The sequence below is a fragment of the Ovis canadensis genome, chromosome 2 (assembly GCF_042477335.2).
Source record: "Ovis canadensis isolate MfBH-ARS-UI-01 breed Bighorn chromosome 2, ARS-UI_OviCan_v2, whole genome shotgun sequence".
Taxonomy (NCBI): domain Eukaryota; kingdom Metazoa; phylum Chordata; class Mammalia; order Artiodactyla; family Bovidae; genus Ovis; species Ovis canadensis.
The window spans coordinates 144,981,299-144,999,208 of NC_091246.1; the positions used below are offsets into that span (position 1 = coordinate 144,981,299).

The 17,910-nt window shown below is 37.0% G+C and overlaps 1 protein-coding gene across 1 annotated transcript in view; it reads right to left on the bottom strand.

Moving 5' to 3' along the window:
* The window catches only part of UBR3 (ubiquitin protein ligase E3 component n-recognin 3), a 200,412-nt gene that overhangs the window by 62,278 nt on the left and 120,224 nt on the right, over positions 1-17,910 (bottom strand). Inside the window, exon 25 of the mRNA XM_069577308.1 lies at positions 5,741-5,890. Coding sequence (XP_069433409.1) covers positions 5,741-5,890 — 150 coding nt within the window. The remainder of the gene's footprint in view (positions 1-5,740; positions 5,891-17,910) is intronic.

Consider the following 17,910-nt stretch of genomic DNA (forward strand, 5'->3'; position numbering starts at 1 on the left):
CTGAAGTATTTAGGGATAAAAATGTCCGTGTGTGTGTGTGTGTGTGTGCGCGCGCGTGCGTGTCTGTGTGTCTGTGTGTGTCTGTGTGTCTGTGTATAGAAAAGTATGGGAAAGAAAACATAAACATGGAAATATGCTAGCAATCAGTGAGTACAGGTGAAGGCTTTTCAACTTTTCTGTAGATGTAAAAGTTGGTCAAAATGAAAAGTTGGGAAAAGAGGTATTTTTATAATTGTAAACACATACCACACAACAAGGAAGGGGGGCGGGTATAAGCATGAAGTGCCACACATTACTCTAAGACTCAGTAAGTCATTCTTAGAGAAGGAAATATCAGGCACAGAGCTGTGGGCCCCAAGGTCTGGGGAGATTTATAACAGCAGCAGCAGCAGAAAGAATAGACAAAAGCAAGTAGATGCTAGAAACTAAAATATAATTAGCCATGATGTGCAATCCTCTTAATAAACTGCCGAACTTGGTTAGCTAGAATTTTGTTAAAGACTTTTACATCTTTACTCATAAGGGATACAGGTCTATCATTTTCTTTTCTTTTGAAATCCTTATCTGGCTTTGGTATCAAGGTAGTGCTGACCTCAGAGAATGAGTTAAGAAGTGCTCCCTTCTCTCTTTTCATTTTTTTTTCTCTTCTGGACAAATCTAAGGAGGAATAGTCTTAATTCTTTAAATGGCAGAAGACCAAAACAGACAATTATTCAAAGACAGGCCAACAGGCACATGAAAAGATGCTCAAGATCCCTAACTATTAGAGAAATGCAAATCAAAATTGCAGTGAGGTGCCATCTCAAACCAGTCAGAATGGTCATCATTAAAAAGTCTACAAATAACAAATGCTGGAAAGGGTGTGGAGAAAAGGGGACTCTCCTACAAGGTTGGTGGTATAGTGCTACATATAGTATTGGTACACTGCTATACACAGTATAGTTATACTGCTATAACCACTGCGGAAAACATTATGAAGGTCCTCAGAAAACTAAAAGTGGAATTACAATATGATCCAGCAATCCCACTCCTGGGCATATACCCAGACAAAACTATCATTCAAAAAGATACATGCACCCCTGTGTTCACAGCAGCAGTGTTCACAACAGCCAAGATGTGGAGCAACCTACATGTTCATCACCAGAGAAATGGATAATAAGATGCGGTACATATATACAAAGGAATACTACTCATAATACTAGTCATAAAAAAGAACAAAATAATGCCACCTACAGCAACATGGATGCAATCAGAGATTATTATGCTAAGTAAAGCGTGTCAGAAAGACAAATACCATGTGATCTCACTGATATGTGGAATGTAAAACATGACACAAATGAGCCTATCTACGAAAGAGAAATGAAACAGACTGGTGGGTGCCAAGGGAGAGAGCTGAAGGAGGGCTGCAGTGGGAGGCTGGGGTTAGCAGATACGAGCTTCATATATAGAATGGATAACAACAAGGTCCTACTGCATAGCTCAAAGAACTATATATTCAATATCCCATGGTAAATCATAACAGAAAGAATATTTTTTAAAAACAAATGTGTGTGTATATGTGTGTGTGTGTGTGTGTGTGTGTAACTGAACCATTTTGCTGTACAGCAGAAATTAACATAACATTGTAAATCAACTATACTTCAATTAAAGATACTAATAAAAAAATGTTCAATGACCCAATTTCTTCAAATAGCAAAGTGCATTTGGGGGTGTGTGTGGTGGGGGCGGTGCAGAATGACAGGCACAGGAAAAGATAAGAAGGGACTCTATTAATTAAAAGACTATAAGGAGTCTCTACAACTATAAATAAATAAATAAAATAAAATAAATAAGAAACAATTGGGGAATTTTGAATTCTGACTAGATAGTCGATGATATTGAGGAACTAAGTAATTCAGGAGTGACTGGTTTTAAAAAAATGAGTCTTTTTTATTCAGCAGATATGGTGAAATATTTATAGATGAAATAAAATGATGTCTGGAATCTGCTTCCAAATAATTCTAGGAGGAAAAATTAGTCACAAGTTAATCACTGTTAGAGACTGATGGGGACATGGAGGTACATTTTACTAGTCTCTTTACATCACCACATAGTTAAAATTATCCATATTCAAAGATGAAAGAGGGAAGAGACAAAATGAAAAAAGAATTCAGAAGTAAGGAAAAAGTAAAGAGGGGTAAAAGGTGAGAGGATCTCAGAGGGTGGTGAGGCTCAGAAAGAAAGGAGACAGCCAGAGATGTTCCCTGCTACAATTCCTAGTTAAAATCACTCTTGAGATTTAATAGCTTTTAATACTAGTTTCTTATATTTTTCCTCCTATCTTGAAATGACAAAAGAGCTCTGGAACAGTGGAATTATCTAATGTAAACTAGTTTAGTGTAAAAAATTGCTAAAAAGGAATTAAATGAAGTAACAACTCAAAGCAACTTTAAAAATATAAAACAATGAACAGATAACAGTCCAAAATAATAACATAAGCTTCACTGGGGCAGAGATAATATTTTGTTTTGCTTCTTACTGTAATAGCGATGATCAATAAATACACGTGAAATGAATGAATGAATAAAAGAAAACATTAAGTTGATGATTATACAGTACTTGGTGAAGAAGTTATAGAGGGACAAGTAAGTGGCAACAATCTAATAAACTGAATTCCTTAAAACAGTAGAAAAAGATAAGCAGCTGTGAAATTAGTCAGTACTCCAACACATTTCCTTTTACTTATAATAGGCATTTCTCATCTAGACGGCTCTATTGTCCTGTTTTTCACAGATCAATTTCATATCTAAACAAGAGTAATAAGACAAAAAAACTAATCTACCAGGCACCATATTAGACCCTTTTACCTATATTACATTACTTAACCAACATGACAATCCTCGAAAGTCACTATTACCTCTATATTTAAAAGAAAGCAACAACCTTGGCCAGATTAAGTCAAGCAATAGATGTTTTTCTGGAACTCTCTTGCTTTTTCGATGATCCAGAGGATATTGGCAATTTGATCTCTGGTTCCTCTGCCTTTTCTAAAACCAGCTTGAACATCTGGAAATTCACTATTCACCTACTGCTGAAGTCTGGCTTGGAGAATTTTGAGCATTACTTTGCTAGCATGTGAGTTGAGTGCAAGTGTGCTATAGTTTGAGCATTCTTTGGCATTGCCTTTCTTTTTGGAATGAAAACTGAGCTTTTCCAGTCCTGTGGTGACTGCAGACTTTTCCAAATTTGCTGGCATATTGAGTACAGCACCTTCACAACATCATCTTTTAGGGTTTGAAATAGCTCAACTGGAATTTACTAGCTTTGTTTGTAGTGATGTTTCCTAAGTTCCACTTGACTTCACATTCTCGGATGTCTGGCTCTAGGTGAGTGATCACACCATCGTGATTATCTGGGTCATGAAGATCTGTTTTGTACAGTTCTTCTGTGTATTCTTGCCACCTCTTCTTAATCTCTTCTGCTTCTGTTAGGTCCATACCATTTCTGTCCTTTATCGAGCCCATCTTTGCATGAAATGTTCCCTTGGTATCTCTAATTTTCTTGAAGAGATCTCTAGTCTTTCCCATTCTATTCTTTTCCTCTATTTCTTTGCACTGATCACTGAGGAAGGCCTTCTTATCTCTCCTTGCTATTCTTTGGAACTCTGCATTCAAATAGGTAGATCTTTCCTTTTCTCCTTTGCTTTTTGCTTCTCTTCTTTTCACAGCTATTTGTAAGGCCTCCTCAAACAGCCATTTGGCTTTTTTGCATTTCGTTTTCTTGGGGATGGTCTTGATCCCTGTCTCCTGTACAATGTCACGAACCTCCATCCACAGTTCATTAGGCACTCTGTCTATCATATCTAGTCCCTTAAATCTAGTTCTCACTTCCACTGTATAATTGTAAGGGATTTGATTTAGGTCATACCTGAATGGTCTAGAAAAACATCTATTTCTGCTCTATTGAGTATGCCAAAGCCTTTGACTGTGTAGACCACAATAAACTGTGGAAAATTATGAAAGAGATGGGAATGCCAGACTACCTGATCTGCCTCTTGAGAAATCTGTATGCAGGGCAGGAAGCAACAGTTAGAACTGGACATGGAACAACAGACTGGTTCCAAATAGGAAAAGGAGTACGTCAAGGCTGTGTATTGTCACCATGTTTATTTCACTTCTATTCAGAGGACATCATGAGAAACGCTGGGCTGGATGAAGCACAAGCTAGAATCAAGATTACTGGGAGAGACATCAATAACCTCAGATATGCAGATGACACCACCCTTATGGCAGAAAGTGAAGAAGAACCAAAGAGTCTCCTGATGAAAGTGAAAGAAGAGAGTGAAAAAGTTGGCTTAAAGCTCAACATTCAGAAAACAAAGATCATGGCATCCGGTCCCATCAGTTCATGGCAAATAGATGGGGAAACAGTGACAGATTTTATATTTTGGGCTCCAAAATCACTGCAGATGGTGACTGCAGCCATGAAATTAAAAGACACTTACTCCTTGAGAGAAAAGTTATGACCAACCTAGACAGCTTATTAAAAAGCAGAGACATTACTTTGCCAGCAAAAGGTCCATCTAGTTTAAAGACTATGGTTTTTCCAGTGGTCATGTATGAATGTGAGAGTTGGACTATAAAGAAAGCTGAACGCCAAAGAACTGATGCTTTTGAATTGTGGTGTTGGAGAAGACTCTTGAAAGTCCCATGGACTGCAAGGAGATTCAACCAGTCCATCCTAAAGGAAATCAGTCCTGAATGTTCATTGGAAGGACTGATGTTGAAACTGAAACATCAACCCTTTGGCTACCTGATGCGAAGAGCTGACTCATTTGAAAAGACCCTGACACTGGGAAAGACTGAAGGCAGGAGGAGAAGGGGATGACAGAGGATGCGATGGCTGGATGGCATCACTGACTTAATGGACATGAGTTTGGGTAAACTCTGGGAGTTGGTGATGGACAGGGAGGCCTGGCATGCTGTGGTCCATAGGGTTGCAAAGAGTCAGACTGAGCATCTGAACTGAACTGAACTGAAGCTGTATCTGAGTTCAGAGGAATTTCTTATACCTAACTCTTTCTACTCTACTAATTCAGAGTAAACACCATAGAAAAAAAATGCCCTGGAGAAATATATAAGTCTTTTATTTACTTTGCTTCACACATACTCTTATTGAAAAAGAGTACTCTCATTGGATCTGGAGTGTAATATTTATCACTACCTCAAAATACTTCAGTATGGCAGAGAATAGAGAATATTCAGTCAAATCCTTCAAATTTTTGAAAACATTATTTTAACTCTAAGATTTGCAAACGTCAATTGGCAGGCTGTTACAAGAATGACTGCTTCTATGCTCAAGAAACAAGGGCAAGTTTCTTGAGTATGTCTTATATAATTAAAATATTTAAACTGACTATTTCTGGACTTAAATGTTTCTAGATATTAGAACAATCAAGTTGCCAAGAAAGCTGAACTCAGTTTTTGGCCACCCGGCATTGGTAAGATTCCATCACACTATAAAGAAAAAGACTATGTAACATACAGAGAGATCTCTCTTAAAGGCTTCTTTCAACATGCCAAGAAAGAGAGATAAAACCAGATTAAGAATCTTTGCTAAAAAAACCCTAAAAACATCCTTGCTATACAGATCTACAGTTATATCTAAACAAAAATCTAGCTTTTATTTGACAGATTTAATAATCTGTTGCAAATACTTCATCTCTAAAAAAGTTCCCACTAAAAACTACTTTGATTTTTACCTGAGGATGCTTGTAACAGGACAACCAATCCTGTAGGTCTGTCTTCAGAGGAGGGCCCACTCTGTCCACAAATAACACAATCATATACTGCCTCAGAAACTTGAGGTTCTGCTGTGGTGATCTCCATAGGAATATCACTCTCTGGAGAATCTGAGGAAAAAAAGTTGCAATCTTAATTCCTGAAAAGAAAATCTCTCTTTAATAAAATTATGAAAAAAAAAATCAAGCTCAAATAATTTGGAACTTCAGTATCAATAAATTATATAGTAATAAAACTATGGGAAAATTATCTTGCTAAAATAAAATGTTTACTCATAAAAGACAAAATTACAAAGAATGGATGTTATGAAAGACTTCCGATTCCTGGGTTGGGAAGATCCCCTTGAAGAGGAAATGGTAACCTACTCCAGTATTCTTGACTGGGAAATCCCATGGATAGAGAAGCCTGGTGTGCTACAGTCCATGGGGTCACAAAGAGTTGGATGTGACTTAGCGACTAAAACAACAAGAACTCTTCTAATGTTGTATCTATACATAAAATTAAAATGAATAACACAGATGCAAAGGTATTTGTATCTAAAAATACTGTTTTAATATTATAATAAGGAAATAAGGAAGAGGTCATTTGCTTTAATTTTCTTTGAAGTACTTCAGAGGGAAAATTTATAATAACATGGCAGGTCTTGAAAAGAAATGGCAATATTTACTAGGAGATAAAAGGGGAAAAAACTTTTTCTTTTTTAATTGTAGTGATTATATCTTAGTGATAATAATTATCAATATGTATTTATATAGGATAAACATTTCAATATGACCATACATATAATAAAACAAAACTATAACAGAAAATAAGAGCAATCCTTTGGTGATATGTCATTAACAGCAAGAAATAAAATACTGAGTCAACAACCATTTCAGATAAAAATTCATAGTGGCAAAAGAAAGGAGTAGAGGGGATTGGGAAGATCAAAGAAGCAGAAATTATTTATGACATGTTTAAAAGATGGAGGCATATCTAAATAAATATGTAAAAAAAAAGAAACAGAAAAAGAAAGGTGTCAAGTTTATATATGTTTTAATAAGATTTCCTGCAGATAAATATATATCAGATATTTATTAAGACTGAGAGGAAAAGGGGTGAAACCTAAAATAGAACTTTGGATAATGTGCAAGATTAATGGAAATTTTAAATAAGCCAATGAAGAGATCTAAAGCTTAAAGTGGTCTTGTATATTCTCCCTCAATATCTCTCCCCTAGTATCTCTCTATCTCTCCCTCTCAATCATACCACTTATTTAAGAATAAGTCTGGGGTTGCCTACTGGAGAAGGAGACAGCCCACCTGGAACAGAGCCCAGTTGTCCTACCAGCTCAGGCCAGTCCCAACCAACCAACTATCAGATCATTCTTAGAACATGCTTTGTGTTTGTGTTTATGGATTTTTGTGGCTGAAAGGAGGAAAGAATGGGAAACTGATATAGGGATGATATATTTAGTGCCCTCAGAACATGGGAAATATGTTTTTGCTTGGAAACCTTATGCCTATGCTGGGGAACAGACAACTGCAAAACACAAGTATCTGGAGAAAAGGGAAATCTCTTGCTCTGTTGGTGGGAATGTAAATTGATACAGCCACTATGAAGAACAGTATGGAGATTCCTTAAAAAACTAAACACAAAACTACCATATGCCCCAACAATCCCAATACTGGGCACAGACACTGAGAAAAGCAAAACTGAAAGAGACGCATGTACCCCAATGTTCCCTGTAGCTAGGACATGGAAACAACCCATGTTCATGCATAAAGAAGCTGTAGTACATATATACGATGGAATGTTACTCAGCCATAAAATGACCACATTTGAGTCAGTCCTAATGAAGTGGATGAGCCTAGAGCCTGTTAGACAGAGTGAAGTGAGTCAGAAAGAGAAAAACAAATATCGTACATTAACACATATATACGGAATCTATTTGCAGGACAGCAATGGAGATGCAGACATAAAGAACAGACTTGTGGACACAGTGGGGGAAGGAGAGGGTGGGATGAACTGAGAGCAGTATGGGAATATATACATTACCATATGTAAAACAGCTAGCCAGTGGAAATTTGCTGTATGATGCAGGGAACTCAAATCAGGTGCTCTGTGACAACATAGAGGGCTAGGATGGGATGGGAGGTGGGACGGAGATTCAAGAGGGAGGGGGACGTATGTATACCTATGGCTGATTCATGTTGATGTATAGCAGAGACCAACACAATATCATAAAGCAATTATCTTCCAATTAAAAATAAACAAATTAAAAGAAGAAGTATCACAGGGCAAAGTGTGGTCTGCAGCCTAGGGGCAGGCACAGAGAATCTTCTTTACTGCATAAATTGATCCTTGGTTTTAAGAACATATAATACACTTTAACTTTTAACTACAACTGAGTATTTGCTCGGATCTTACTAGGTGAATTACTACTCATAAACTAAACATGCTACTGGAGCTTACTGCTTTCTGCTGGAAGCCCGTGACAACTGCCACAACTGCAAAACTCCTGCTGGGCAACATCATTAATTCTGGTAAAGATGCACAGTACTGTCCTGATCTGGTCATCATTTTTTGCTACTAACATTCTTACTTTCCTCTGCTTTTTTTTTCTTAACTTGGTATAGAGAGGGACTTCTCATTCCATTTTGAAAATATATCATTTAAATATAATTTTAGTTTTGCAGAAAAGTTTTGAAGCCACTACACAGAGTTCTCATCAACCTCATACCTGGTTTCCCCTTAAATCTTACATCAGCATGATATGACTATCACAATGAACTAATATTGATATATTATCGAGCAATTTTATTGATATAATACTGATGAATTAAAGTCCATATTTCCTTCAGATTTCCTTAGTTTCTACCTAACGCTCCCTCTTTTTTTTTGAAGATCCCATCCAGAACAGTGTATTACATTTAGCTGTCATGTCTCCTTAGGCTACTCTTAGCTGTGGCAGTTTCTTAAGAAACTGTTGTTTTGATGACCTTAAAAGTTTTGAGAAGTACTGATCAGGTACTCTGTACAACATTCCTCAACTGTAACTTGTCTGATACTTTTCTCAAGATTAGTCTGAGGTTATGGTTATAAGTGAGGAGGACCACAAAGGTAAAGTACCATTCTCATCAACATTGTATCAATGGTATATAATATCAATATGATCAATTACTGCTTATATGGACATTAACCATCTCATTTGGGTAGCATTATGGTCATTTCATAATGTATGCAAATACCAAATTACAAAGTAGTGCACCTGAAAATGAGCTTCCCAGGCGGCTCAGTGGTAAACAATCTCCCTGCCAATGCAGGAGACACAGGAGATGTGGGTTCAAGTTCTGGGCCAGAAAGATCCCCTGGAGGAGGAAATAGCAACCCACTCCGGTATTTTTATCTGGAAAATCCCATCGACAAAGGAAGCTGGCTGGCTACAGTCCATGGGGTCACAAAGAGCTGGACACACATACACACCCGTGAAACTAATATAATACTGTACACCAACTATATTTCAATTATTTTAAAAAGGAAACATGGGACTTCCTTGATGATCCAATGGTTAAAACTCCTTGCTCCTGATGCAGCTGGCAGTTCAATCTGTGGTTAGGGAACTAAGATCCCACATGCTCTGCCTCTTGGAAAAAGAAAAGAAGGGGAGGCAAAGCAAACTGCATAGCATTATATATAGTAAAATTTTATTTCAGGAAAGACAAATAGAAACAAATCCATTTACATAATTTTTATATGTATTCATATGAAACAAGAAAGCCTATTTATAATGGTTTACCCCAAAGGGTTGAGATTTAAAAGAGAAGGTAGGAAGAAATGATCAGCTTTGCTTTCATACAGCTTTGTATATGTTAAGCATATATATTTTTAAATGTTTTGGCTTGATATCAGTGTGTGTCTTATTTATGGAACAAATAACCAAAACATAATTTATATTTGTGGGTTGTATTGTTTAATACACCACATCACAGATGACTGACTTAAAATGACAGATACAGCACTATCCCTCAAAAGTGAACAAATTTATGATCAGAACAACCAACACAGAAAAGTATTCTATCCACAAGATCTGCTTTCTAATTTAAGTGAAAAGAAATTCAGTTCGTTTCTATTCAGTTGAGAGAATAAGAATTTCACAAGGTGATAGGGCAAAGTTTATAGTAATTTATAAAAGAATAACATAGATCCAACAGCAATAGATAAATAGGACTAGTGCACTCTATGCATTCCAATGCCACAAGCAGATCAGTCTTACCTAAAAGAAAGCAAGTCTACAACTGTGCCTGATTCCAAGGAAATATAAGAATATCAAAGAGGCTAGTTTATGATACAACCAAACTCTAAAGTAGCAAAAAAAAAAAAAATGTGTCAGGGAAAAAGAAGCAGTTAAAGATGTAAAGAGCATCCTTTTTCATAATAAGAGAAATGCTAATTAAAACTAGACCAGATAACATTTCTTTTCACCAACAAGATTAGCAAAAATACAAAAGTTTGACAACATATTCTAATAACAAGGATGTAGGTAAACTGCTGTTCTGACACACTGTTGATGGGAATACTAAATGGTACAACCCTTAAAAGGGTAATTTGGCAATATGTAGCAAAATTACATATGTGTTTACCCTGATCCAGCAATCCCACATATAGAAATGTATCTTACATATATATTACCAAAATATATAAAGATACATGCCACAAAGATATTTACTGCAGTACAACTTATATTGCAAAAGACTGGAAATAACCCAAATGTCCAATAATAGAAGACCATTTGAATGAACTACTGATGGGGGAGGTGAGGGTGGGGATCTACCATACAGGTAGAAAAAAGAATAAAGAATATCTCTATATGCTGCATGATGAAATCTCCAGGATATAACATTAAATGAAGAAAGCAAGGCAGAAGAAGTGTATGTTAACATACATACATAGTATGTTATCATTTACCTAAGAAGGGGACACTAGGGATGTAAATATTTTTATATTTCCATATATTTATATCCCCAACCCTCTCTTTTTCTTATGTAAATTGTTTTTAAAAAAATGGAAGGATAAACCTCAAATTAAACTGTATTATTAAATAATGAAACAAACAGCTCTTTCCATAACTAACAACAATAAAAGTCAACCAAATCCTGACACATGCCAGCTCAAGCTTGGACTACCCCAGTTTCCAAATGAAATCTTAAAGGATGGGTACTGTAGACAGTTACTATTTCTTTTTTTTTTTTGACAGTTACTATTTCTATCTGAAGTGAAAGTGTTAGTCACTCAGCCATGTGGGACTCCTTGTGACCCCCCAAAGACTCTAACCCACCAGGCTCCTCTGTCCATGTGATTTCCCACGCAAGAACACTGGAGTGGGTAGCCACTCTCTTCTCCAGGGTATCTTCCCAACCCAGGGATTGAATGGGTAGAACCTGGGTCTCCTGCACTGCAGGCAGATCCTTTACCATCTGAGCCCCCAGGGAAGCCTATCACTTGGTATTTATTATCTCATCTGTTAACAGCAGGACTCAATTCTTGCTTAGAGAATCATACCATCGCCACTTTTGATTCATGTAACTGGAGTGGAGCTAACCTTATAATCAGGCTAGACCAACAGAGTCACAGCAAGGATTTTTGTTTCAGTTATTTGAAAAGAAGTATTCTTTTCATTCTAATTTAAAAATAAATAAATAAAACTTGGCAAACACAATGACTATCCTTCTATCTTATACCTTAAGCCTCAATCAATCAATCGTCAGTCTACTAATTCTCACTTTGCAACTATTCTCATAACTGTCCCTTTCTGTCTCCAGGCTACCAACTTGGGGGAGTAAGTAGGGGAGAGACTTCACTCTCCTCAGTTTGCTTCACATATGAGAAATAGTAAAGAGCAGGCAAAGCTTGCTGATCAGTAGCCCAGATTCCACCATTTACCACTGTATAACCTCAGACAAATTTCTTAACTTAAATTTAGGTATGGAATATTGCCATCTATCTCACGTGTCTATCAAGACAAACAAGTCAATATACAGAATGTGTTTAGCACAGCGCTGGTTACATAGTTAACATACAAATACATATATATCATCATCATCCCCCCAAATTCATACTATTAGACCCAGACTCAAATATAGAAAAGGTTTTGTGTACACAATGTTTACAATAATTACATTTTTTAAAAAAACTAAAATTAAATTATGATGGAATGATTACAGAATAAAAATAATAATAGTAATAACCAATGCTTAAAAACACTTATGCACCAAGCACTGTTTTAAATGTTTGAAATGTGCACCATTACATTCAGTCTTCACCACAACCGTATGAGGTAGGTAGTATAACGATCTCTTTTTAACTATGTGAAAACCAATGCAGAGAGTAAATTACTCCAGGTAATGGAATGGCTGTGATATGAACTTGGCAGTAATGCTCCAGAGTCCATGATCATAACCACAACATGCTACCTCTCCAATGCAGTAAAACCACAGTTACTAGGAATTTTAATAATAATATAGGAACATGTTTATGCTAAAATGTTGGACAAAAAGACATGATAAAAAATTGTATTACACAGTATCATCTGTAATACCTATGTCTTCTCGATGGTGAGATTAGGGATAAAACTCATCCTTCTTTATGTTTTTCTGTACCATATAACTTGTACGATTAAATATTGTATGTTTAAGATCTCTCACAGCTCCATTGGTAAAGAAACTGCTTGCTATGCAGGGGACCCTAGTTTGATTCCTGAGTCCGGAAGATCTCCTGGAGAAGGGAAAGGCTACCCACTCCAGTATTCTGGCCTGGAGAATTCCATGGACTGTATAGCCCATGGGGTTGCAAAGAGTCGGACATGACTGAGCAACTTTCACTTCAAGATCAGAAAATAATTTCCAAAATACATTCTTACTCTATATTAAGCATCTAAACTCTCCCTTGAACAACTATGTTGGATTTCAGCCATATCTGTTTGATACACCTTAATGAATCAAGGTCTAACAACGTGACTTCTACACCTGTGGTGGTAATGGTGCTCAGGTGATGTCCAACTCTTTGCGATTCCATGGACTACAGACCCGCCCCCCCCCCCCGCCCCCGGGCTCCTCTGTCCATGGAATTTTCCAGGCAAGAATACTGGAGTGGGTTGCCACTTTATGATCCAGGGGATCCTCCCAACTCAGGGATTGAACCCATGTCTCTTGCACCTCCTGCACTGGCAGGCAGATTCTTTACTACTGTGCCACCTGGGAAGCCCATGACTTCTACACCTAGATGGCGAGTAAAAATAAACAATGAGGGACAGTGATCAGGAGAGAAGGAACTGCAGAGGTTGAGTCTTTTCATATAGGAAACTTGATAACTACAAAAAGGAATTATCAACAGATAAGTAAGAATACTAATCACAAAGCAGAAATCTGTTGCATTCAGAGAGAAAAGTGTCTGTCCTTAAATTTTTACCTACTAATGTACAATATTGACTTGAGGATTTATAAAGTACTGCATGTTATAAATTTGAAATACTTTAAATACTAAGTTACGAGACTAGAAATCTCAGGAGAAGATCTCTCACACACAAAAATAAAGCCCAAATAAGAAAGAAACAGGTGGGAGGGGGGTTCAGGATTGGGAACTCATGTACACCCATGGCAGATTCATGTCAATGCATGGCAAAACCAATACAGTATTGTAAAGTAAAATAAAGTAAAAATAAAAATTAAAAAAAAAAAAGAAAAAAAGAAACAACTACAGAATGCTTACAATAGTAACACAGATGGGAAATAAGGCAAAAAGACAAAAGGCATCTGACAAAGCAGAGGACTGGACTGAGATTAAATTGTGTCTATATTAAAGATAAATATTACCTCAGGTGTGGACTCTGCTTCATGTGTTCATAATAATATATATGTTACATGTAAATGCGGAGAGTAATCAGAGGCAGTGAGACATAGAACTCTGCAATTTTTATCTTGAGCAAAGTATGAAAATGAGATCTCAAACAGGTTTTAGGGGTCAAACAGATCTCTCTGGGAAGGGAATGAGCATAAATAAAAGGAACACACAAATCTGAATGGCCCAGAATCCCACTGGCATGGCCATAATCAACACAAATGAACCAAATGCTCATGAATCTCTATCACCTCACCTGTCACCACTGCAGCATGCAAGAACTGGGACTAGGCGAGAGCGGAGCCCTTTATCCTGATGACTTCTGTGAATTGCCTCTGTTTGCTAGCAATCATGTCTGCCTGATCCCTCAATTGCTGTTCCTGTGCCCTGGCTACTGCCAAAAAAGATCAAACCTTCCAAAAAGTAGTAAGATTTAGGACAGCAAGTCAATAACTTTGCAGACTAATGACATTCAAATTGATGATCTTGAACATAACTGGACCCTAAGGATTGCTTATCAACTTTTATACTTAGCCTGGATGAGCAACATCTCCCACTTTCATTGGCAGCTTCTCCCAACTTCAGATGGTATTCTTTTCACTCAGCAAAACTCACCTTTTACTTGGCCCTGTGAACTGAAGCAACTGAGTGATCACCTGAAGTTCCCACTTTCCCTACCCCTAAAGGAACTTACCTCTATCTCCATCCATGCTTTCCCTCTCCTCTCCCATCTGCTCAGGGAATGAGGTGGCCATTCTCCTATTCAAGACAATACTACCTAACCTCTTCTGGATACTTTGCTTAATCAATTCCTCAGAAAATTGTTTTTGTTTTATCTCAGTTGGGAGTGGGAGGCAACAGATAAAAACAATTTCTAAAAACAGTACTCACTAAGCTTTTTTTCTTAGCTAGCTCCTAAGGTTGCAAAGAAACAAATCAAACTGTTTATCAAACCGTTACATTAACTCCCCCCAAAATGCTGCTCTCAAGTGACTTCAGAACACAGAGCTTTTGACTATTACCTTTAGTAGAATTAACAACGGATAAAATGGTCTGTAAACAATTTCAAATTTTTTTAATTTTAATTCAATGATTTCACTGTTTAACATAATACCCAGGTTGGTATTTTGAAGCTCTTTTCTTTACTTGAAAGAAAAAGTGATTTGCTTGCATATGGTGTATTGTGCTTGAGTAGAATATTCTAAATCCTAGGACATGTATGTTGAAGTATTTAGGAGTAAAGTATCATAATGTCTATAACTTCCTTCATCTAGTAGAGGAAGAAAGAGAGTGAGTCAAAGAACAAATTAAGAAAAATGTTAACTAGGTGACATGGTACATGGTAATTTGTAATACTATTCCTTCAGTTTTTCTGTATATTTGAAACTTTTCATAAGAATAAACAGCACGTATGAAATTAACTCATTTTGGCTAAAAAATACCTTTATACACAAATATACTCAGAAAAAGATTTGTAAGGATATAGCCTAGATTAGGAAATCTGATAGTAAAAATATAGGTATTATTTTATTTTTGATTATATGTGTTTTCTAAGTTTCCATAATAAAAATTTAATGCTTTTATGATAACAGAAATTTTAACTTTATACATTATAATAGCAAATATTAGTGAGTGGCTAATCAAGACTGAAGACTGAGCACATACTTGTATCTCTACTCCTTTTAAAAAATCACTGAAATAAAAGTAAAGGTATAGATAAAGAAATATTCCCATAAGAATACAGAAAAATGATGGCATCATGAAAGAGTTTCACCAACCAACAAATAAGAGATGTCAGTAAAATTTCCAAAAGGTTAGAGGAGATGGAGACACGCTGACAATACAAGAAAGTCATAATAGCTACAACCACGTATGTATTATGAGAAAGTTACAGAAAGGAAGAACTGATAGGTCCGTTAGAAGAATGTCAAATCTGGGCTCAGAATCAGTCAGTGAGGCAGAGGATAGGAGTCTTAAGCATCAAGCGATTCTGAAAGCAGAATAACTAATCAGAAGTCTATGTACAAAACTTCACTACTCAGCAACCCATTCCCTCCCCAACTTTGACTGATACAGCACTCAGATAATTTGGCATTTACCTTAAGGAGAAAAAAAATGACTTTCTCAAAGGAACTGAACATGCTGCTTGGAGAGTAAGAGGGTTTTCTAATTGAATGTTAACATCTGGGGGCCTAAAGAGAGTAGTCGGCAATCCTCCCACTGAGATCTAAGTCTGAGAGTCAACCCGCCTCATCCATACATAGGCTAAAGACAATTACTAGGATCAAACCTATTTAGACCTCAGCAGGGTAACAGACGATCTTTTCAGAGGAATCAAGAATTACCAGGCAAACGAGGGAAACTAACCAACATGAAAGAGTAACTTAAATTTCTAAGCAATTCAGAAGGATAAAGGATAATTGAGAGAGCGCTAAAACATTCAGAAAGATTTTAGAACAAATTCTTCTGACAAAGACCAAGATGTTAAAGAGACCAAATCTCTAAGCATGTAAAGCAAGAAGATATAAAAAAGACACAGAAGATTAAAACATCAATCTAAGAGATCCACTATCCAAATAATCAGAGTCCCATCAAAGAGAATAAAGAAAATATATGGGGAAAAGTATCATAATAGTTTTCTACTGCTGTTTAACAAATTACCCAAAATCCAGTAGCCTAAAACAATAGTTTTCTGAGGGTCAGGAATCTGGGAGCAATTTAGCTTGATGGTTCTGGCTCAGGATCTCTTGTGAGATCGCTATTAAACAAACAGCTGGACAGTATCATCTAAAAACCTGAATGGGGCTGCCAGATTCACATTCAGGCTCATTCACAGGACTGCTGGCCAGAGGCCTCAGTCCCTAACCACTTAGGCTCCTCCACTGGGCTGCTAACAACATGGCAGCTGGCTTTCCCCAGAATAAGTAATCTGAGAGAGAGAAAAGCCGTCAAGACAGAAGTCACCATATCTGTCATAACCTAATCTCGGAAATGACATATCATCACTTCTGCCATGCCCCAGTGGTCATGAACACCAATTCTGACACGATGTCAGAGTAGAGCACACAGGGCATAAAAACTAGGCAGTATGGATCATGGAGGGTCATCTTGGAAGATGGCTATACTAGTTATCAAGAAAATCCTAGGAAATATTTTTCTCAGAGCTTCTGATACATGACTTTTCAGCCTGAAAAGGTCCATTAAGTACTAAGGAGAATGAAAAAGATTCACCTAGATACATATCATAAAACTTCATATCTCTAAGAATCAAACAGTTATAAAAGTGTCACAGGAAAGGGAAAAAAATGCTAACTCACAAAGAAATAAGAATCAAATTACCACTACACTTTTTATCAAATTAACGGTAAAAGACAAGGGAGTAGTCCTTTATCAGGTGTAACAAAAAATGTGTATTAACAGGGAATTTTACATTCATCCAAATGAACAATCAAGCATGATAGCAAACCAGAGTCCCATCTGGAAATAAAAAGAATTAGAAAGTTTAACTTCCAGCATAAGCAGTTCTGGGAATATACTTGCACTCCAATAAAACAAGACCTCCAAAAAGAGATAAGATGCAGGAAACATCAGATAAACCCTGTAAGAGGAAAATTCCAAGGTAATAGCTGTACAGCATGCCTACAGAGCAAATGGACCAGACTGGAACAGAATTCTATGCAAAGGACAGTATGATTGAGTGGGCAGAATAACAGGGATATCACAAAAGCATGTTAGAAAAAAGGGTAGTTGGAAACTTCAGGAAAAACAAAAGACTATAACAAATAGAAATGACTAAAGGGTGGTATAGTTTAAGCAATTCCAAGACTGTAAGAAAAGAGGCTATGTACTAAATACAATCTCCTTAATGCGGTCTAGGAGTCAGGTCACTGGAGTCAAAAAAAATAAATGAATACTAGGCTACTATTTCGGAGAAGGCAATGGCACCCCACTCCAGTACTCATGCCCGGGAAATCCCATGGATGGAGGAGCCTGGTAGGCTACAGTCCATAGGGTCCTGAAGAGTCAGACACAACTGAGTGACTTCACTTTCACTTTCACTTTTCATTTTCATGCATTGGAGAAGGAAATGGCAACCCACTCCAGTATTCTTGCCTGGAGAATCCCAGGGACGGGAGCCTGGTGGGCTGCTGTCTATGGGGTCGCACAGAGTCAGACACGGCTGATGTGACTTAGCAGCAGCAGGCTATTATTTAGCCCTGAAATCAACAGCATTCAAAAAGTTATCCTGAATGTT